The sequence below is a fragment of the Eumetopias jubatus genome, unplaced genomic scaffold (genome assembly GCF_037043125.1).
Source record: "Eumetopias jubatus isolate StellerSeaLion01/CBP00866 unplaced genomic scaffold, mEumJub1_p1.0 scaffold_9, whole genome shotgun sequence".
NCBI classification, from domain to species: Eukaryota; Metazoa; Chordata; class Mammalia; order Carnivora; family Otariidae; genus Eumetopias; species Eumetopias jubatus.
Window position 1 is genome coordinate 139,616,106 of NW_028274815.1, and position 21,951 is coordinate 139,638,056.

The 21,951-nt window shown below is 66.0% G+C and overlaps 1 protein-coding gene across 1 annotated transcript in view; it reads right to left on the minus strand.

Moving 5' to 3' along the window:
* LAMA5 (laminin subunit alpha 5) overlaps positions 1-17,674 on the minus strand; it is a 49,498-nt gene extending 31,824 nt beyond the window's left edge. The window contains exons 1-6 of the mRNA XM_028091157.2: positions 17,338-17,674; positions 12,764-12,916; positions 3,416-3,533; positions 2,556-2,674; positions 2,297-2,467; positions 2,107-2,204 (exon numbers count right to left, since the gene is read on the minus strand). Of these exons, the coding sequence (XP_027946958.2) occupies positions 2,107-2,204; positions 2,297-2,467; positions 2,556-2,674; positions 3,416-3,533; positions 12,764-12,916; positions 17,338-17,646 (968 nt within the window). The 5' untranslated portion in view covers positions 17,647-17,674. The remainder of the gene's footprint in view (positions 1-2,106; positions 2,205-2,296; positions 2,468-2,555; positions 2,675-3,415; positions 3,534-12,763; positions 12,917-17,337) is intronic.
* Positions 17,675-21,951: the final 4,277 nt, after the last annotated feature.

Consider the following 21,951-nt stretch of genomic DNA (forward strand, 5'->3'; position numbering starts at 1 on the left):
GAGAGCTGACAGGCAGAGCTCCGGCCCGGAACGGCCCTGGGTTAACGACCCGCACTCTCAGATTCAAAAAGGCAGGAGTCCTGAGCCACGGAAGACATGTCCGCTCCTTGACGCCACAGAGGAAATCTGCAGAGCACCAGGGAAGGTCATGGAACCCTCCAGAAGCAAGCAGACAAGCCAGAGGGGCAGCAGTGCAGGTGACCACGGACTCCGCCAACCGTCTGGGACGCCAAGCGACGAGGAGGAGGCTTCTCTGAAGTGTTGGCATGGCCACCACCCCGTGTTCTGCAATCAGCTAAACTGTCCCCTGAGAGGGAGGCCAAGACAACCACCGCATCAACGGTCATCGGACAGAGGACTCAGACTCCCGGGAAGAACAACGAAAGGATGCATTTTGGGAAAAGGAAACTGAGTGCCCAGGGGTGCAAGGTAAGTCAAGGAAGGATGCGGAGCCAGGGCTTGGGCGGACGAGGAGGCGGCTCCCGGGCAGTGGTGACGGAGCTCCTGCCGGACAGAAGCGCCACACGTGGGGCTAGTGCTCATGGGCGCCATGTGAGCAGGACCACGCGACAGCTGGTCACGTAGGTCTGTTGCAAAGGGCCGCCGTTACGCTACACAGCACCGCTGCCGGCTGAAAGCGTGTGTCCCCCGAGAGTGTGAAGCCTAGACCCCGAAACGATGGTATTTGGAGGTGGGGCCTTTGATCAGGCCTGAAGGGTGGAGCCCCCATTAGTGGGATTAGTGTCCGTGTAAAAGGACCCCAGAGAGCTCCCTCACCCTCTGTGCCACGTGAAGACACACCAAGACGTGGGCCCTCGCTAGCCTCCAGAATGGTGAGAAGTAAGTTTCTGTTGTTTCTGAGCCACTCGTCTACAGTATTTTGTGATGGCAGCCCAGCTGGACCAGGACAGCCACAGAAACAAAACACGTGACTTCCGAGCCAAAGGAAAGGGGGAGGGTGAATGAGGGGTTTGGTTCAGAGCTGGGCTGGTAGCCGGCAAAGTGGTGGTGGTGATGGAGGGCGGCTGAGGTGGGCTTGGAGGCGGTGGTGGTGGTGCCGGTGGGGACAGTAGTACAGGGGGCGGTGGGGACGGGGCACGGGGGGTGGTGGGGACGGGCCACGGGGGGAGGTGGGACGGGCCACGGGGGGCGGTGGGGACGGGGCACGGGGGGACGTGGGGACGGGGCACGGGGGGCGGTGGGACGGGCACAGGGGGGAGGTGGGACGGGGCACGGGGGGAGGTGGGACGGGGCACGGGGGGAGGTGGGACGGGCCACGGGGGCGGTGGGGACGGGCCACGGGGGGCGGTGGGACGGGGCACCGGCAGCGGTGGGGACGGGAGTGTGGGCAGTGCAGGGGGAGGTGGGGTGGTGGCTGGAGCTGACGGGGTGCGGGGCCGAGGAGGGGCAGAGCCCTCCCGAAGACAGGCCGAGGCAGCAGGAGACGGGCGCAGGGAGGGCTGGGCAGCTGGTGCTTCGGGACACTGGTGTGTGTGCTGGGGGCGGGGGATTGGTGTCTGGTTCTGGGGAAGCTGCCCAGGCCGCCCCACCCGAGCGCCCCGGGGCTGAGCCGGGCTCAGGGCACCCCCGTGCACAGGTGAGTCAGAGTGGACACGTAACGCCTCCCCAGCAGGCACGGGCAGGCCTGCCTCTCCTCGGAGGCCACCCTGGCACCCAGCGGGCCCCCCTCCCGGCCAGCTCGAGTTCCCACTTGGCACTTAATTTCCCAGAGCAACGAGGAGCACCTGAGCTCGGCGCCCGAAGCTGTACGCAAGGACCACGCCGGGGGAGAAGACGGGACAGCAGGGAGCGCTGTGTCCCGAGGGAAGGGAGGTGGCTGGAGAACAGAGATGTGCAGCCTCAGGCCAAGGACGTCCCCGACTGCCCGGCACAGGGCCCCGGAGGGGATGGGAGAGGCCACGGGCCGCAGGACAAGGAGGCCCGACCCGGGCACAAGACAACCTTCCCCTTCACCGCGCACATAAGGGAACGGAGGCCAGGGGAGGTCACGCAGGACCAGGGACACAGCGGGCAACGGAACCAGGTCTCCTCCTCCCTGAGCTGGGAAGGGGATGAGAAGAACAGGCAGGGGGCAGCGGGCCTCACCTGAAGGGGTCCGTGGGGTCTTGGGCATCACAGACGTCTGCGTGGCCGTGGCAGACACAGCGGCCGCCGATGCTGATGTCCTTGATGCTGTAATAGTACTGTACCCGGGGGCGGAGGGCGGTGAGCGCCAGCCCCCCCACCCCCGGCCGCCCGCCCGGCCGGCCCCGCAGCACCCTGGCTGGCGTCTCACCCGGCGAGTGACGGTGGGGTCCCGCAGCGCCTTGCCCATGAGGTGGCCCAGCAGCGTGTTGGTGCGTAGGAAGCGCAGGCGGATGTTGGTAGCTTTGGTGAAGTCACGCAGCAGGGGCGAGTAGGAGAAGTTCATGGCCCCGGGGCGCCCGTTCACCAGGGATACCACAATCTGCACACAGGGCAGAGGGTCAGGCCAGGGTGGGGGCCGCCCCCATCACACTAGCAGGGACCGGCCCCCGGGCTGCCCGGGGGCCCACCTCGCCGTTCTCCAGGGGCACGATCCGAGAGTACTCAGTGGAACAGATGACATGGTCGTCCCGTGTGATGCGCTCCAGCGTCTGTGGCCCGAACCGTTCGAAGCAGTCCCTCTTGGAGGCTGTGGGGACCGGGCCGGAAGGTAAGGGCGCGGAGCCCCAGGATCGCTCTCAAGTACTGCTGCGCCTCGATGGGCCACCCCACCAACCCCACAGGGTTTTGTTGAAGAAAGAGTGAGGCGCGCGGCTGAGAGAGGAGCCTCCCCAGGAGGGCATGGTTGGGGTGCAGCCTGACCCCTGCCGAGCCCAGAGCCTGGCAATTCTGAACCTGCCCACATCTCGTGGACTGACCCCTCCTGGCCTTCGCCACACCTGCCCCTCTCTCTGCAGAGAACAAATGCCCCCCAATCCCGGACGGCCATCCTCATTCCCGTCCTCGCTGGTCCGTTTCCAACTGCCCTCCAGAGGACTGCCCTACCCCCACTCTTGCCCATGGAGTTTTGGGGGACCCATAACCAAGGTCCACCCAACAGGAGGCTCCCCATCAATGCGATCGGTCATGGAGGCCCTGGATGTGATGGGCTAGGGAGCCTCCATGCCTCCTGACCAGCTCCCCGTGTTACTTCAGGAGCTGCCGGACCACGAAGCCGGTCAAGAAGGAGCCAAGAGGTGGCACCAGGGACTCCTGGTTGCACCGGCCCCTGGGCCCAGACGTGCCCAACCTCAGGGACAGGAGCTGCTTGACATGCACCTGCCTTTGGGAACTCACACCCGACACCCCTGACGCGTGCGGGAGCGGGGACCCTGAGAGCACCTGGTGACAGCAGCCCACCCCAGGGGATGCCCCCCGCCAGGAGACTCACACGCAAAGAACTGCCACGGCTGGTAGGTGTGTCCGAAGTCTGTGGACCGCTCCAGCACCCAGAGGTCTGGCCGGGGCGAGTTGGCGAACTTGATGAGCACATAGGCCACGTGGAAGACCTGTGGGGGTGGCGAGGTATTGGCGCCCCCAGGTCCCCTCCACGCAGCTCAGGGCCCTGCACACACGCCCGGAGCGCTGCCTCACCCTGTAAGGTGGGCTCTCTTTTCCCACGTTGGCCATCTGGGGGTTTGGCCTGTGGGGGCCAGCCGGGTCAGGGGGCAGCCCCCCAGCTCACTCAGGCCCTCACCCAGGACACAGAGACCAAGGGTGGGAAGCCACTGTTTCTGAATGTCTCCCCTCCTGGGCCTGGAGGTGCCGCCCTCCATCCCTGCCCCAGAGGCACAGGGGTCCTTCAGGCTCTGAGGCCGTAGGGCGGACTGTGGGGGGCTGGGATGGAAGGGGCACGTGGGGGCAGCCTGGCCACAGTGTCTGGGCAGTGAGGCTGCGCTGGCCAAGACAGGAGTTCATTCCACGGTCCCCGAAGGTCTGGTGGCCGGCCTGGGCAGGTGGCCAGATGGTAGCCCAAGCTCCCCCATGAGCCTGGCCTCCTCAAACAGCTCGCAGCTCCCAGGAGGGGGCCCCTGTCCCAGCCCCACTCTGGTCACCCCCTCATCATTCTCAGGGCTGACTCAGGGCCTGCCCTCTCTCCCTCTGACCAGCCCGTGGCCACCGAGGCCCCAGGGACAGGCCCCTGCCCTCATCAGGAGGCCCCAGTGGGTTAGACAGACCAGGGAAAGAGCCCTCTTGGGGCTGGGCCGGGGGGACCCCAGCAGCCCAGGAGCTGGAGGCTGGAGCGTCATGGGGCCCTGGGCATGTCAGGGCGGCACCGGGACGGGGAGGAAGGGTGAAGCTGCCCCTCCAGAGGCCCCGAGAACCCCTCAAGCCCCAGCCCAGACCCACCTGTGCTGTCCTGTCCCTGGTCCCAGCACAACCTCCCTCCCCAGGGCGTGTTCACGCCTGTCTCTCACCTCTTCCTGACCAGTGGGTGCCCCTACGTCTTGTGCCCCTGGGAGCTTGCTGGGGTCCTTCCTCTGTCGACTGTCCCCCAGCCCTGCACCTAGCAGGTCTGAGCCTTGGCCCCCAGCCTCATCGGGCACAGCCTCCAGAGGGCACTTTGGACGCCTCCTCAGGGGAGCCCTCCTGACTGGCCCATCCATGCTCGCTCAGAGGCGCTGGTTATACAGACACGTGGGGAGGGATAATTAAGGGCCCCTTCCAAGAGGCAGCTGTCCCCCAGAGGCCAGAGGACCCTTCCAGGTTGCAGAGCTGGGCTCTCACTGCCCAAGGTACCCCTCATCCAGCTCCCTGGGGATATAACACATGGCAAGGGGTCCCCACTTCAGCACCCAGACACCCCACCCTGGGCCACAGTTCCCAGGAAAGGGCTCCGGGGCACAGAAGCACCTGCGCAGCCCAGGGCCTCGATGATGAGGCTGGGCCGCCGAGACCACTCGGAGGGTGGCCGGTGGAGAGCGCCACCCTGACACCCAGCCATGCATGTCTGCTGCGCCCCTGCACACACAAGTCCGGGGGTGGCGTCCGGGCACCCACCCCAGCCTCAGCCTCCTACGTGATGACCATCGGGGAGTGGTCTGGGGGGAGAGACGGTGGTTTCCAGGCCCTGGGGCTCTGAGGGCCAGCCAGTGCCTCCCCTCCCCCAGCCCTCTGCCCCGGAGCCAAGAGAATAACAAAGCAGGCAGGGCCACTGTCCAAGCTGGACTCTGTGCAGGGTATGTTTGGGCTCCAAGGAGACCCAGGCAGAGAAGGCAGTGGGGCCCGGGACACCCCCAGTCTGCACTGGGAGGGCCAGATGCTCAAGACGAGTGGGGGGCCCCAGACAAGGGCGGACAGAGCTGGCAGACATGCCCCTTGGAGGCCTGAGATGGGAGCCCCCACCCCAGGCCCCCTCCCAAGGGCACCCCCAGGTAGGCAGTGAACCGTGCACCAGCCTCAGGGGTGACATCACGCTCCGGGCCGCCCCCTGTGCCCTCAGCGGGGCCCCACCAGCCCTGGGAGCAGGTCCTCTCTAGCACCTGCTGCCCCAGACCCGCTGGGCTGGGCCCAGAGCATAGGGGCCCCACAGGACAGGGAAGGGGCCCCTTCAGGGCTGCCCGAGGCCAACAGTCAGCCCCCCGCCCCCCATCAACCTGAGGCCGCTGTGGTGATCCCATGAGGGAAGGTGGGCACAGGCTGCTAAGAATGGGGGGGTGGAGGGGAGGTCCCAGCCCCCGAGACACGCCCGTTCGGAGTCCTGCCCTTCCCAGAAGGCCTGGTGTTTGCAGAGACAGGCTCAATTCAAGTCAAGAGCCGCCTTTCCCCGGGGTGGTGGGGGGGCACAGGCTTATTTACCCACAGCCAGGCTCCGACGTCATCATCCACTTAGCCCTGCCCATCGAGGGAAGAGCTTCAGTCTCTGGGGGTACACACCCTACACCCAGCCTGGCACCTTGGCTGACCCTCAGGTGCTCCAGGGAGCCCTGGGAGGACCTCAAACGGCCCCTATGCCAGGAGGGGTCTTCGTGAGGAAGGGCGGGGGGAGAAGGGCAGGGAGTGGCCGGGGGCTGGGTGTGTGTAAGATGCCCACAGGCCGTTCTTGGGGGGTGGCCAGCAGCTTGGCCCCCACCAAAGGCCCTAAGGAAAATTAAAGGTTCCCGCCAAGCCCCCCTGGGACCCACCCCCGCCTTTCCCTGAGCGAGGCCACCAGGCTGCACCCTCTGCCGGCCAGCTCCGTCCCTCCCCCAGGTCCTCGGCTGGCCGCATTTTTCCCAGCTGAGAGCACTTGCACAAATATTGATTCCAACGCACTGATCAGGCAGGACCAGGGCAGCGTGGAAGCGTCCGCCCCGGTGCACAGCACCCAGGGACATGCTTAAAGAAAGACCCCTGCCTCCATCTGTCTGCCACCTCGCCTATCACACAGGGGCCCTTGACGGCTGTCCCCAAGGCCCTGGGCTGGAGGAGAGGCAGCCATGCACCCAGCATTCCCCATCTGTCCCCAACTGGTTCCGGCTGCCAGGACCCCACAGCTGCCCTGGACAGGACCTGGGAGCACGAGCAGACCCCTGGCCTCCCTGGACTCAGGCCCCCGCACCGCCCCCCGCCACGGCCCGCCTGCTCAGCCCCACTGCCAACTGGGGCTGACCTTTCCCGCTGCTACAAAGTTCTGTGCAGAAGGAAAAAAATGTCTTTTAAAGCAAAAGCCAAACAAAAGCCTCCCGAGTTATTTTTAAAAATCTGGCTATTTTGGGGGCAGGCACGTCTCCAGCACAGCAGCCGGACCTGCCTCTCGGCCAGCGCACCCCCGGCCCCCACGCCCAGCCTGAGCACAGAGGGTCAGGGCTCCCCAGGAGGGGACATGCCCCGGTGACCACTGCCTGAGGGGGGCCGGGGCCAGGGCAGGAGGCCCGGGGTGGGTTCCAGGCTTCAGTGGCTGTGTGGCCCCAGCTGTCACTTCCCCTCCTGGGACGTGGGGCAGTAGGAAGAAAAACACAGCAGAGGTACGGGCCGGGACCCAGCTCAAGAGCCCGAAGCAGGCAGACACCACCTACCCCTGGAAATGGGCAAGCAGGAGTTAGCAGCCCCCTGGCAGGGAAGCTGCAGGGGTCGGGGTGGGGTGTGTGTGTGCACGCAGGGCTGGGGTCTGGACGACATGGGGAGGGCTAAAGAAGAACATTACTCCCACAGACCCCAGCGGGGGTCTCTGGGGCCTCCAGGGATGGGAAGGGGGGCAGAGGGGGAGAGCTGGTCAGCGACCTCTTGGGCTGAGGGACCCACATCACCAAGGGGAGGGCCGTGGCTGGCACACGCCCCCTCTGCCCCAGCCGATCTCAGGGCCGGGAAGACCCAGGCCGGCCCTCGTGCCCCTGTCCTGGGGGCAGTGGGGGGAAGGGAGGGAGCCTGCCCCCCCCCCCCATGCACTGGGCTGGGCGGCGTGAATCACCGGGCAGTCTGTGACTCAGCCCTGGCCCCACAGGAAGCGAGGCCCCATGCCGATTCCCGGGATGGGCCAGGGTCCCAGGCTGTGGCCGGGCAGAGGCAGGAAGCCCCTCCTAGACCAGGCGTCCGGGTTCCCCTTGGAGTGAGCACTGGGGCACCCAGACCTCCTGGATCCCCCCCCACCCCAGACTGTCAGAGCCCACCCTCAGGGCCCCGCACCCCCAGCAGAGACCCATCAGGAAACACAGATAACAGTGAAGACAGATGGCAGAGCAGGGCCGGCGGGCCAGGGCAGGCGTGTCTCCTCGAGCCCCCAGCTGGGTAAATAAGCATGGACATCCACACAACAGGATCGGGAGCCTGAAAACAGAGCCAGGAGGGGCAGGGCACGGAAAGCCATGGCCCCAGGAGAGAGAACACGGACACACAGAGGACGCAGGGCGGCTTCAGTGCTCTGCTGGTCGGGGCGCCTGCCGCACAGGTGTGCGGAGCAGTGGGGGAGACCTTCGGGGAATGGGGGGTGGAAGGACCCGACAGGTGTGCGGACTCCACCAGCAGGAGCGGAGGGCGGATGTCCCGCACGGCGCGGCACCTCGCCAGCGCTGGGCCTGGGGCTATTCCAGGACCCCCACCGCCAGGGCCCGTCTCGGGTCCCCGGCCCAGAGCTCCCTGCCGCGTCCCCTCCTCCCTGAAGCCTGGCCCGGGTCAGGCCAGATGGTCAACCGTTGGCCACAGGAAGTAGAGTTTATCCCCGGGGAGCCCCCAAACCTAAACAGTTTAGTCTTGGTGACTGGTATTGCTGGAGACCAACACGTGTGGTTTGTTTAAACACAGAAAACAGGAGGCTTTGGGGGCTGCCAGGGTCTGGGGGGGGTACATAGGAGGTGGCGGGGAGGTGCGTGTGTCCAGTGTGAGTAGAGATGAGTGTGCCCGGACAGCCGCAGGCAAGCACGTCAGTGATGAGATGCGCAGGGTTGGCGACAAATGGCCCCGAGACCTGAGTGTGGGCGGCCCCTCTGGCGCCATGTCCTCTGAGCAAAGGGTCCTGCTCACTCTCACGAGGAGAGGCAGGGCCCATACTGGAGAAGGGCGCGTCTACCGCAGGGATGCCACCAGGATCCGCCAGCGTCCTCCCCCAGGGAGTTCAGCTCAAGGGCCCGTGTCCGGTCCAGCCCCCGCACCTGTCCTGGCTGTGGGGCTCCATAGCCAAAGCCTGGCCAGCCTTGGCCATACTTCCTGCCACTTCCCTTGAACAACCCCGCTGACACCCCCAGGGTGCTTGGCCACATGGCCAAGCGCCCAGCCGGGCCAGCAAGCCAGGCCAGTGGGAGCAGGGGGCCTGCCCAGGGAGCCCTGAGCCGGCTGGCCTCTGGGAGCAAGCTGCCCAAACCTGGGGCGGGCAGGGCAGAGCTGCCGGGGACCCGAACAGCCAAAGCAGCCAGTGTGTTCTGGGGCCCTTGCCGAGGCACAAGGCCCACACACAGGAGCTCTCCTCCCCGTAGTCAGAGACGGAACAGCCCAGAGGGCACAGCCCATATGGCTGGGCTGTGACCAAGCCCAGCATCTCCTCTGGAGACCAGCACCACACTGGCTCAGTTTCCCCAAGCGCCAGGGACGGCTCACTGCCAATGGTCAGTAGCTGTGACAAAGCTCTGCTCCTCGGTCCCCCTGTCTGGTGGGTGGTGGCAGCTGGTGCCCTCCCTGTCCCCCACTGTCCCCCAGGGAGGGCACAGCCTCCGGACCCTGGCATTTCTAGTCCTCAACGCTTTTGGCCTCGCAGCCAACCACCCCAGCCTATACCCCGACGCTGGACCCCGGCCCCCCTCTGCACCGGTACCCCTGCCGTACCCTTCCTCGTGGCCTCACAGGGCTGAGACACGGGCTGACCTGCCCCATCACAGGTAAGAACACAGCTGGGGAAAGGGTGAGCGTTCCCCACCTGAAGCCGGATCTGGGCAGTGTGGCTGCAGTGGGCAGGGAAAGGAGGGGGTTGCTGGGGGGACTCCCTCCTCTGTGGCAGGCCCCAGGGGGCTGTCTGGAAAGGGAGGGGTCTCTCCCCACAGCAAGCCCCAGCTATCTCTGCCTAGCTCCTCGAGACCCCATGGCAGAGCCCCCAATGGGGGCAGGGCACCTGAGCCAGTACTTACCCTGCGGTGCAGCCTGAGCCAGGCGGTCAGAAACAATACCCACCCTGCCCTGGGCACAGGTAAGGGGGAGCCTCAGGCTGGTGGGACTCGGGAAACCACCAGAGGGGGAGCCCTCCTGCATCCCTCCGGAGGAGACCCACTTCTGAGGCTGGTGCCCAGGAATGTCAGACCGACAGCTTGATTCTCTCAGGTCTGAGGGTTCCCGGAGGCCAAGGTCCACCAGGCAAGCAGGACAGGGAGCCAAGGCCTGGGCCTCCCCGTGCCCTTCCCAGCCAGGACTTTACTCATGGAACCTCAGTTTCTCCATCTGCCAAATGGGAAGGAAGAGGGTCCCACTGTCCCCGCCTACTGCAAGATGGGAAAGACCACCAGGGCATGAGATCAGGGCAAGAGGGGGCAGGCTCACGGAAGCCCTGTGGGGCTCCCACGCCCCCAGACAAACACCGCAGGGATCACGCCCCACCAGCTCCGTGCCCCACCACCAGGCATGCAGCCCACCTGCCCCCTTTCTCAGTTCTCCCGGGGGGCAGGAAGGCCTCCTGATGCCCAGTGCCAGCCGCCTCCTCCCCCTTCCCAGGGTATCCGCTCCAGGTCCCAGAACAAAGGCTGCTGACAGCCCGCCACAGGGGGTGTGCCCAGACCCACGGCCCGCGCAGCCTGGCTTCCTCACGGAAGCCCAGCCCCACCCCAGGGCCCAGGCCGCCAAGGACGGCCTAGTCCCAAAGTGGGAAAACCCGGTACGCAGCCAGGACCCCTCGGGCCGTGCTAGCTTGGCCAGGCTGCTCTGGTTCAGCCTGTCACCCCATCTGCGCCAGAGAGTGGGCTCAGAGGGTCCTGCCCTGGGGACATCCGCAGGACCTCCCCAGAGAAGGGGCTCTTAAGGGCTCAGACCCCAGGTCACTACGAGGGCCACGTTCGAGGCCCCCAGACACGTCCCCTGGTGCTCCAGCCCCTGCAGGCTCTACCCTCCGGAACGGGTATTCCTTCTGCCCTACGTGGGGCTCCCCTGGCCCCCAATGGGGTGCCAATGGCAAGGCCTGGCTTCCATCCCCAACCTGAGGAAGCCGGGGCACCCCGCCAAGGGACCCAGTTGCTGCTCTGTGGCTCAGGGAGGAATGAGCTCCAAGAGAGTGGTGGTGAATGTGGGAACTTCCTCTGGGATCACATCTCCGCGGGGAAACATGCCCAAGAAAGAGATTTCTCTCACCCATAAAGCTAGAAACCGGTGGGGCGCCTGGGTGGCTCAGTCGTCAAGCATCTGCCTTCGGCTCAGGTCATGATCCCAGGGTCCTGGGATCGAGCCCCGCATCGGGCTCCCTGCTCCGCGGGAAGCCTGCCTCTCCCTCTGCCCCTCCCCTGCTTGTGTTCCCTCTCTTGCTGTGTCTCTGTCTGTCAAATAAATAAATAGTATCTTAAAAAGAAAAAAAAAATAAAAGCTAGAAACCAGGTCCATGTGTGCTGCCGGGTAGCGGCAGTCCTCCCCCTCCCCCTCCCCCTCCCCCTCCAAGCTGCCAGCCCCTCGTCAGACCAAGACTGGGACCTGGCGGGCGGATTCACCTGGATTCACCTGCGGGCAGTAGAGGGGAGGGAGTGGGGAAGGGGCGGGTGGAACTGGGTCAGGGGGAGGGTGGGTAGGTGGGAAAAAGGAAGGAAGGGTGGCGGAGGGAGAGCGAGCAGTACAGCTCTGTGGATGGGTGAGTCCCTCTCCCTGCAAACGGAGCTGGAAAGGACCCGTCTCCCCTGTGTCATTTCACAGTTGGGGAAACTGAGGCTTGGAGAGTCAGGATATGCAGTAACACCCTCCCGCTGACCTGGAACCACCAGTGCACAAAGCAAATGTACCGCCAGCCACCTCAGCTCCGGCCCGTTTCACACATGTGGAGCCCAGGGGCCACGGAGCCCCAAGCGGGGAGAGCCGCGGGGTGTGGGGTGGAGCGCCGTCCGAGCCCGTCCTCAGCCCCACTCACTGCACCCCGGGGGGCCTCGTGCCCCCTGCTCGGCGGCCACCCTGCACCCGGCTAGGGGCCCTCCCCCCAGGTCTGTCCCACACAGGAGGAGGGGAGGCAGGAAGAACCCTCTAGCTCAGCACACGGTCCCTCCCACGGGCCCCCCAGGGCTTCTGAAGTCCCTCCCAGACTCCCTCCAGGGCACAGGAGAGCACCGATGTGATGGGAACCCAGTGAGCCGAAGGGAAGTGGACCAGCCCGGGGGACGCCGAGGCAGGGAGCCCATTTGGGGGAGCCCCCTCCCCAGGGGGCCCCACCCCCAGCCCAGCTCCTTCCCCCTGCACGGGGCTACTTCTCCCTAGGGCACAACAGCTAATGTGGCCGGCTGGGACCTGAATCCACTCCCCTCACTGCCCACCTCCCCCTGGGCCAGGCCTACAGGCCTCCAGGCTGGGGGCACGAGGAACCCCAAGAGAGCACCCCAACTCTGCCCCCGGGGCCCGACCTCCAACCACTGCCCCACCTCTCTGACATCGTCAGGGTGACAGTGGGGCAGGGTTCGGCAAGGAGCAGACACCCACCAGGTCGCACCCCAGGACGGTGGCAAGCCAGCCACCGTGAACAGGTAGGGTTCCGCAGGGTCCACCCTGTCGCCGGGACCCCGGGCAGGCCCAGTGGTTGGTCACTTCCAGGCTCAGCCCCCTCTACCCGCCCCACCACAGCCCCAGTGGCAACAGGACTGCCGGCCCTTCTCACAGGCGGGTCACCGAGGCCTGGCAAAGTCCCCCACGGAGCAGGACAGAGCCTGTGGGAGCCCGACCCCACCCAGATCCCACAGGTGGGGCTCATCAGTCACTGAGAAATGCCTGCCACCCTGCCCCCTGCGCCGGGGCTTCAAAGGCCAAGGAGAGCACAGAGCTGTGGCCCGAGCAGGCGCACCTGACCCCAAGGTGGCCTCCACAGCACAGGTATGCCAGGAATGTCCACCCCAGCGCCTCCCCCACCGTCCGGGCCCCTCCCACAGCCGCCAGGCAGCGCCAGGCTCCAGGCGAAGGAATTCCTCCAAGTAAACACCAGGGCCTCCCAGCATCTGGGCTGGCCTCCAAGCTGTCCCCTGACCCTAACTGTGACCTCTGGGAAGCCCCCTCCCGTCCTCCTCTCCCCCTGCGTGCTGCAGGGGTGCTGACGGAACACACAGAAGGTGCCCACGGCCACGCCTCTGTCCGCGCCCGGCCTGCCACCCGCTGCAGACGACCCTACCTGGCCCAGGTCCAGGGTGACGTTGACCTCATTGTACTCCAGTCCCCGGGACAGCGGCGGGCTCTGCCACCAGCGCTCCGTGCCGTCGATGGCGTTGCTCACGGGATGCGCCCTGTTGCTGTTGGCGGCCGTGCAGATGTCGCAGTACTGGCCCTGTGGGGGAGGGCGCGGTCAGATGGCCGAGGGGGGCTTGCGCCCCGCCCCTCCAGTCACCCTCCGGCCCTCCACACCCGCAACCTGCCGACCCTCACCTGCCATTCCCCGTTCGCTCAGCAAGCACGTACTGAGTGCCTACTGCGTTCTGGGCTTGGGGGTTCGGCTCCCGGGAGAGATGGTCACACCCCTCACGGAGGAAACAGGAGGGCGGGGAAGAAGGGCACCCTCTTTAGGTGGGAAAATCCCTGTGGGCCTCTCTGAGGAGGTGGCGTCTGAGGCCTACACTGCAAGTGGAGGGTGCGCTCCAGACAGAGGGGTGACCCATGCGGGACCTGGGGCCAGGAGGAAGCGGGCAGCACGGGACACAAAGTCCAATGGAGCTGGAGCCGAGGGGGAAAGAGAGCCGGTCTCTGGCGGGGGTAGTCACAGTCCCCGGACAAAAGGCCCGGGAGCAACAGGCGGGGAGGGGTCCGGGTGGCCAAACCCCTCCGCAGCTCCTCAGGCCCCTCCCGCACAACCCTCCTGTCAGGCTCTCACCCAGAGCCCGGATTAGGGTCTCCAGAGAGACGGAATTAAGCCATTCCAGGGGCCTGCGGGGAGAGGCCCCAGAGTGGAGGTGTGTGGGCAGCCGCTAGGCAAGGCCTGGACTTCCTGGCTCCGCTGCTTCCGAGCCCTGGGACCAGGCCAAGTCACGGCACCATGAGCCTCAGTGTCCCCATCCGAGGAATGGGGATGGCACCTGCCTTGGCCACGGCAAGGTCCACGGATCCCACGTGGGGCCTGGCAGCTGCTTCTGTCCCGGTCCAACCACCTGCTGGGGGCCTGTCCTCTGGGGGCACAGAGGCGTCCCTGTCAGGGAGGAGCAGGTGCTGGGAGCATGGGGGGCAGGGGGGCAGAGCTGGGTGCTGGCCACTGGCTGAGGGCAAGCCCAACCCCCACCCCGGAGGAAACCAGACCTGCCATCGCTCGGCACACAAAGGCAGCCCTCTGGGACTTGGCATCAACTGAGGCCCCAGAGGCTGTGTCTGGGAAATGTGGCTGCCCCACCCCTCCCAACCTCCCAGGGGGCCAGACCTTGTCCTAGGAGTTGGAGGTGGGAGCGTGGGAGATCCCTTGCTCCCCCACTCCCAGGCCTGGCAGCCACAGAAAGCCCCCAAGCCTCACAAACGCGGGTCTGCCCCACGCTTCCGCTGTGTGCTTGGGCTGGTGAGACCCAGTGCACCGGACATGGACACACCTTGTGCTAGGTGCTCCGGGTCGCCCTGTCTCAGACCTTGTTCCAGCCAGTGGGCCCTGGACTCTCATCACTTGTCCTGTCTCAGCTCACGTGTCACCTCCTCTGCAGGGGCCCCAGAGCTCCAGACCACCCAAGCAGCTAACCTGCTGACCCCCATGCATGCATCGCCCTGCTTTCTTTATCCTATCACAGAGACCTGAAATTCTCTGGCTACTAGTGATCTTCTGTTTACTGCCCCCACCCAGGGCCCAGAGCTGGGGGGGGGCGGGGGAGGGGGACAACTGCCTCACTCTTTACTGTACCTCTGAGCCCACCCCCAGGGCTGCCATACCTAGGGACTGGAGCAGTAGGGGACACTCAGAAAAGTTCTACCACCTAGCTCAAATGGGGACCCCCAAACCAGAAGCCAGGGCTCTGGCTCCCAGTACCGGTGGGAGCTCCCAGTGGGTAAACAGAGGAGGGGGCCCAAGGGATCACTGAAAGCTCCACAAACATGGTGTAAGGCATCAGGGGCCTGGCAGGGCCGAGGGTGGTAGGGGGCCTTCTTAGAGGAGGTGGGCAGGACCACCTGGCTGGGTTGGTGTAGGCCTTCCAAAAAAGGCTGCCTGTGGTCAGACGCCCCCCACCCCAAGCCCAGGAGGAAGCTGGGTCAAGGGGGCCCAGGAAAGTTTCTGCTCAGGCCCACCCAGAGAGTCAAACAGAGGTGATTCTAGTCTCCACAAAAGGCTACAGTGGGCGCCTCTCGGTGATATGGGCCTCCCCAGCCGGCCTGTCTGCCTGGCTTTGGCTCACAGTGGACAGTGCTGGGGAAACCAGGCTCCCTCCACCCTCTGCTGCAGAGGGTCCTGCCAGGAACAGAGTGAGGAAATAGGGAGCAACGATAAGGACGTCCCCTCCCCGTGAGTCACCATGCCGGCAGCTGAGCCCCCGACTTCCCCTGTGGGGCCCAGGGCCAACCCGGAATTCCTTCAATGCCCACCTGAGGCCACAGGGCTGGAATGCCCCTGTTGCCCTCTGCCTGCCCCAGCTGCCTCCAGGCCCACCTCGCCCAGACACCAGCAGGCCTCCGTCTGTCTCCTCCAGGGGCCCTGGGAGCTGCCAGCCCCCATGCTCGGGCCCCACATCCTGCGACCCAACGCCCATGCTAGCCCAAGACTGAGCTCTTAGGACAGAGAGAAGGTGGTTGTCACCTGCCTGGCACCCCCTGCCCCCAGCAGCTCGGCTCCAGATGGGGCCCGTTGGCAAGGCCCTCTCACCAGCCCATTCGAAGGCCAAGGCAGCTAGAGGAGAGGACAGAGGCACTGGCCGGGCCAGGGATTCAGCCAAGGCCACAGGGCTGTGCAGCTCGCATCCCTCGGGCCAAGGGGTCTTCCTAGCATACCGGCAGCCTCAGACCAGGGGTGCTCCAGACGCTCAAAGGGAAGCTTCTGCCTCTCTCCTGCCAGACCTGGTGGGGTCTGAGCTGTGGGGGCAGGGCCGCCAGGGCTCACTCGGGGTCGACTCCCTCCCACATGACACCATGTGTGTCGGCCTCGCTACGTAACCGATGGCTTCCCAGGCTCCTCAGGCCACGCTCCCAACCTCAGGTGAAGCGGCTCTCGTGCCCATTTTGCAGAGGAGGAGCCTGAGGCCCAGGGGGAGAAAGCGCACGGCTACGGAGAAGCAGAGGAAAGGGGCTCTGCCCGGGCCCCCAGACTCTCCTTTAAGCACAGTAAGGGAGCAACAAAGACCAGGGGTCGGGTAGCTGCAAGGACTTCCGGGGGGGACCCAGATGCGCCGGGAACAGGGGCATCGAGCGCTCAGCCGGGCCCTCTGGGACAGCTCTGGACACCCCCACACAAGCTCCTTCCTGCCACCCAGCCCCTGTGCACATTAACCAGATGCGCCAAGGGCCTGTGGCAGGGATGGGTTCTCACCGCTGGACCGCGCCAGATCCCGGCCTGGCTGTGGGGCTTTCGGCAGGTGGCCACGGTACAGCTCTCCGGGCCTCAGTTTCCCTATCTGAAATGTGTTCTTGACCCCCCTCTATCAGCTGTACTGGGCACAAGGGAGAGCACACAGGTGAGCCCAGGAGCCCAAGGGAGGTGAGCTTCCATGGCAGGATGGCTCTGTGACACCAGCGCCCCCTCTCAGCTCCCCCCTCCAGGGGAGGGCCTAGGGCAGTGCTGGGGGGGGGCCCAGCTGAGGCTCCTCCATTCATCACCCACCCAGGCTAATCCACCTCCAACTGCCCTCCTCCCCTCCCCCTGCCTCTTCCACCAGGACTGTGGTGACTCAGGTTACAGCCGCCTTGGGGCCCCCACTCTCCCTAAGGTTCAGCAGGGGTAGGAAGACCAGCCTACTATGGAGTGTCAAGGAGCCCCTGGAGCAGACCCTATCCCCCTCCAAGGGTGGCCAAGCGACCTCACAAGATCCTCAACCTAAGTCCAGAGAGTCTTCGCAGCCCTGCCTTCTTGGTCAGGTGTCCGTGCCAGTTGGTGCCACCGAACCCGCTCCCCACCCACAGACTTATGGCTTAGTGGGGCTGCCTCCGGCGGGTCTTGGGGGTTGAAACCCCATCTCCGCAGGGAGACTGAAGCCGACAGACCCACCACCTGCAGCACAGAGATGCCGTCCAGGGTTTGCATCTGTGTTCCCAACCCCAGTTAAAAATACCATTGTTTGCCCCCCACATACACACACACACACACCCCTTGACGGTCCCACCGTGTCCCCAGATCACCAGAGGGAACGACTTCCACCTTCTGCTACCGGCAGTGAGAGCCTCCAGTGTCTGGCCCCAAACTCTAGGAACCCATTCCCATCCCCGCCGGCAGGTTCCAGCCTGTCCCGGGGAAAGGCAGAGCGGGTCCGCCCCCTCCCCACGGGCAGCGGCGGTGGAGGCCAAGTCCCGCCCTCGCCGGCATCCCGGGACTCAGGGCCGCCAGGGACTGGGCACCAGCCCCCCTCCCGCCCTGCCACCGCCGCCCGGGACGCGCACTTCTCCGGCCGAGCCTGAAAGGCCGAGCTGGGGTCCCTTCCGTTTCCCGAAATGCGGAACCAGGGCGACGGGACGGATCGCGCGGGCTTCGCTCCGTACCTGGGCGCTCCCAGGCAAGTCCGTCCCTGGCGCCCGCGTCCCCGCGACGGCGTCCTCGCCACCCCGCCCGCCCCGCGGCCACCAGTCCCGGCCCGCGCTCACCTGGATGGTCTGGTTGGGGTCCCCGCCCGCCACAGGGCCCCCCACCAGCTTGCAGTAGAGGTCCTCGGTGGGGCGCGGGGCGCCGCGCGCCGGGGCCTCCTCGCCGCAGGTGGCCGAGGCGGCGATGCGGGCGCCCTCGGCCAGGTTGAAGTAGGGCGGGTGCAGGCTGAAGCCGCTGTCCGCCGACTCCCGCGCCCGCGCCGCGCCCAGCAGCGCCAGGCAGACCAGGAGCAGCGGCCCCGCCGCGCGCCGTGCGCTCCCCACGCTCCCCACGCTCCCCGCGCGGAGCCGCGCGCCCAGCTTCGCCATCTTCCAGCTCCGGGGACCACGGCGCCGCGGGAGCCGGGCGGGAGTGCGGCGGCGGCCGGCCGGCTCGCCCCGCCTGCGAACGTCAGGCCCCGCCCCGGCCCGCCCGGGCGCCCGAGCCCCGCGCCCCGGGGAGGGGGAGGGGGCGGGGGCGGGGGAGGGGCGGCCGGTGGCCTTAACCCTTCGGCCCCCGGCCCCCGCCGGCCTCCCGGAAGGGGCACCTGCTGGCCCCGGGCCAGGCGTGGGAACGCGGCCCGACTGCGACCCCCCCAGGGCGTGGCTCCTGGTCCCGAGCGGCGCCCCCGGTCCCGGGCGCCCGGGCCGCTCTTCCCAGCCTGGCGGCTCAGCTCTTTGTTTCCCTAACTTTGGGCACCTCTTGGCGGCCGAGCGCCCCCGGCGGCTCGGGGACAGGCGCTGCGGCGAAAAGTCAGGCAGGCTTGTCTGGCGGCCAGGCTGACCGTCTGCCTCACCAGCAGCCCAGCCCGTTCCCACCCCGCCGCCCCAGAACCGGCTCAGTGTCCAGAGCGACTGCCCCACTGGAGCCTGGACGGTGGTTCCCTGGGACTTGATGGCGTGACCTCCACAGACCCGGTGCAGACTCTCTCCTCTCTTCGGGTGTTTGGTTTTTCTCCCCTTATACTGCCCCCCCATATCTGCCTCTTTCTGCAGGTGGAGAAGGTGCGCCCTTGCCAGCCATCAGTGGCCACGGGTGGGGGGCCCTAGAGGCAGTCCAAACTACAGAGGGATAGAAATATCTGGATTGGGGACCCCATGCGTCCCTGGGGCCGCCAGGTCAAATTCAACCCTGCTAGCTCCCACCTGTACCAGACTTGGCTTTTAAATATTCTAAAATAGGGAAATGGACCAAGAGGCACGGGACACAGGTCCCCACTGCGGGGCCCCTGTGGCAGAGGGAGGATGCTCAGAACCCTGAGGGTGCCGGGCAGATGGGCTGCAAAGGACTTCCACTGAGCACCTGCTGTGTCGGGGGGCCAGCTGGGAGCCTGCCCTTGTACCTCTGAAGTACCTGTGCTTTGGAGCACTGTGGACGCCACCATCTTCTGCCCTCCAGTCCCTCCCTGCTCAGGGCTACTCCCCCTTTTGGGCAGCCCTCCCCTCCCCACCCCCCCACCCCCGCTTTCTCTGGAGGATGCTTGGGAAATGACACAGGACCTAGAGGCCAGAGCTCGGGGTTGTCCCAGCTGTTTCTGCGTTTGGGTGGCTGTGGCCACTGGGTCCCCTCCTCCCCTCTGGCTCCTGGCCCAAATCAGCCTCACAGGGAGCCGTGGGGGGGGGGGCCTGGTGTGCAGCTGCTGGGCTGGCAGTTCCCCCCCATTCTCTGAGCCAGGCCAGCTGGGTGTATGTCCCACATGGGGCCCCCTGGGCAGTCCTGGGTGGCGGGTAGAATGAGTGCAGGGTGGCCAGCTGGTCCTGGGGGCTGTTGTGGGAGGGTGCACTACCATTCACAACCTTCTGGCTGGCCCTGGCCGTCGGCAAATCCTGTATCTCAAGGGAGCCGGGTTGGCCCCTTGGGACATAGGCAGTGACGATGACCCTCCCTCCACCCCTCCAGTCGGCCACGATTTTGTAACTTCCACCTGGGGGAGGGCAAAAAGAGGCAGTTACTTTGTAGGAGAAGTTTCGAGTCGGGGAGGGGCTGGCCCAGAGGCTGGGCGGGAGACATGGAGTAATCTGGAATCCCCAAGCAGACAGGCCAGCTCAAGAGCTAATTTATGATCCCTTGCGAGGGACAGACGGAGAGCCACCTCTGGGCAGTAGCAGAGTTCCCAGATGGGAATTTGACCTGCTTCCCCCCACCCCGTCCTCCCTACTGCCCAGAGGTCACCCCATTGCACACATCACTGCACCACGCTCTGGACCCTGGTGCCCCTTTGATAGCTGGGGGTCCTGGTAGTCTGAGGGCTGGAGGCTGGGGACCCTCCCACCCCCACCCTCACCCTCACCCCAGGTCAGCTTCCCAACATCCCCCGGAGAGCGGTGGGGGGGGCAATGGGCAGAGGTGGTGGGCAGGAGCCCTTTGAGCCCCCTAGCAGCCAGGCCTCTGCCATCCAAGGGCACAGAGCAGGCAGGAGGGAGGGGTGGCTGCCAGAGAATGTGCAGAGTCAGCCAGGGCACCCGGTGCGGGGAGGGTTAATCCGGGGCTAGCTGCTTCCCAGCAGACAGCTGCCCCGGGAGCAACTGGTGGCCGGGAGGGTGGGGGGTGAAGTGGGCAGGGGAGAATGTGCCCACCCTGTGCCCATGCCAGCTGGTGTGCCCGGGAGGGGGCAGCTTGGAGGATGAAGATGCTATCCCAGTCAGGCTGCACACTGGGCTCTCGGAGGGGCCCTCTGCGGGCGGGTGGGCAGGGCAGGGCAGGGCAGGGCAGGGGAGGTCCATCTCTGCCCACCTCTATCCCGGCTGCCCGTGTCACATTTCCAGCAAGTCACCCCCAAATGGTCCAGTGATGTCTCCCATCTTCCTCTGACTCCCAGGCTGGCCAGCCGCTTTTCCTTCTTACAAGTGGGGAAACTGAGGCCAAAAGGTCCAGGAGTCAGGAGGGCAAGTTAGCAAGGAAGAGGGACTTGGTTAGTCATGCATTTTTCTCCCCCAGTTATTTATTGGGCATCTTTTGGGCACTGGTCCCTGATGAAGGGTCCCCCTGCCCTGCTGGCAACCCAGCAGCCGGGCATTCTGTCCTTCAGTCCTGGGTGGGGGTGGGGTGGGGGTGGGGGTGGGGCAGATTATCAAAGGAGTGAGTTCGGGCGGGGGGGGGGGGGGGAGGGGGGAGGGGCCTCCGAAGCAGCCTCTCTTCCTCCTCCTACCAGACTCTGGCCACCACCAGATGGGAGGCCCCAAACCAGAGCCCCTCCCCACCCAGCCATAGCGTAACTGGGACCTGTGGGAAGTTGGAGACAGGAGGAGGAGGGGGCAAGAGGTGCTCCTGGCCCTGGCAGACTCGCCCTCGCCCCCGGGCCAGACAACTTGGCCTTAGAACCACCCCCTCCCCTGAGCCCCTACCCCACTCAGAGGAGGCAGCCCCAGGAGCCCCCTGCTCAGCCCCATCCCAGGACGGATCGGGGGGCAGGGCACCCTCACCGCCTGACTCAGCCTGAGCTGCAAACTCGGGAAGCCGACCTGGCTGGGAAGCAGGGGCATGGGGTGTCCACTCCGTCCACACACATGACACATCATCGTGGTCACAGTCGGTTAACAGACGACTGTGCCGGACCTCCTCTCCCCAGAGCCCAGCTCTCCCTGGGCCCTGCACTCTCGGGTGGTGTCCAAGCTGAGCTGTGTGAGGAGCCGGAGGCGGCCCTGCAGTTCGGGCAGCCACCGAGTGAGGCCACGGGGAAGGTTTGTCTCTGCAGGAAGAGGGCTAGCCAAGTAGCTCGCGCCGTGGTTTGGAATACTGGAGGGGTGCTCCCTTTCTGAGGCCTGCTCTGATGCCCTTCCAGGGAGCCCAGCTGGTGAGAACATGCACCCCGGCCACGGGCAGAGAGGCTGGTAGCAGGCACCAAGCTGAGCCCAGGGGCCGCTGTCAGCCTTGGCGGAACCCAGTCGTGTGGGAGGAGACACAGACCAGCTGGGCACCCTGAAGACTCACAGCTGGGAGAAGGCCTCATCGGGAGGTCATCAGCCCAGCAGGACTAAGGGAGTTCCTGGTCCCCTCCTGGCCATTGCTCAGCCCACAGCCTTCCCATGGCCTTTCGTGGGAGCCAGCCCAGAGCTTAGGAGCTGGGTGGGGCTGAAGGCCAGTGGGTAGAGGACAGGCCTCGAGGAATGGGGGCCAGGGTCCGAGGGCTGGAACGGGGCCCGGAGCAGCCGCTGGGCCCCTCCCCTAGGCTAGGAGCACCCCTTACCTCCGGGGCTGCCACCCGTGTTGCACCTCCCCCCAAGGGTTGCTGCCCTCGGAAGGATGGGGCCAGGGGAGAGCCCCAGCAATCCTGCATGAGAAGGGGGCCCAGGGACAGGCCCCTTGTTGCTCTGAAGGAGCAGTACTTTTTCCTCCCTCTGCCTACAGTCCCAGCTGGCCATCAGGGGGCTCCCCCTGCCCAAGAGGGCATGTGGTTCTGAGAAAGCTCACAGTCTGCCAGGCTCTCAGTTGGTCCCAATCAGGAACAGATGGTCTTGACCCGTAAGCTGCCCGGCCAAGGCCCCCACCCTGTGAGGCTTCTGACCCCAGAACTCGAGGAGGGTCCCGGTCGGCCTGCTCTATGCCCAGGCCCCAGGCCATGCTCCCCAGGATGCCCACTGCAGGCCTGACCTGTGGGCATCCTGATAGCCGGAGGTGGACTTGCACACCAGAGG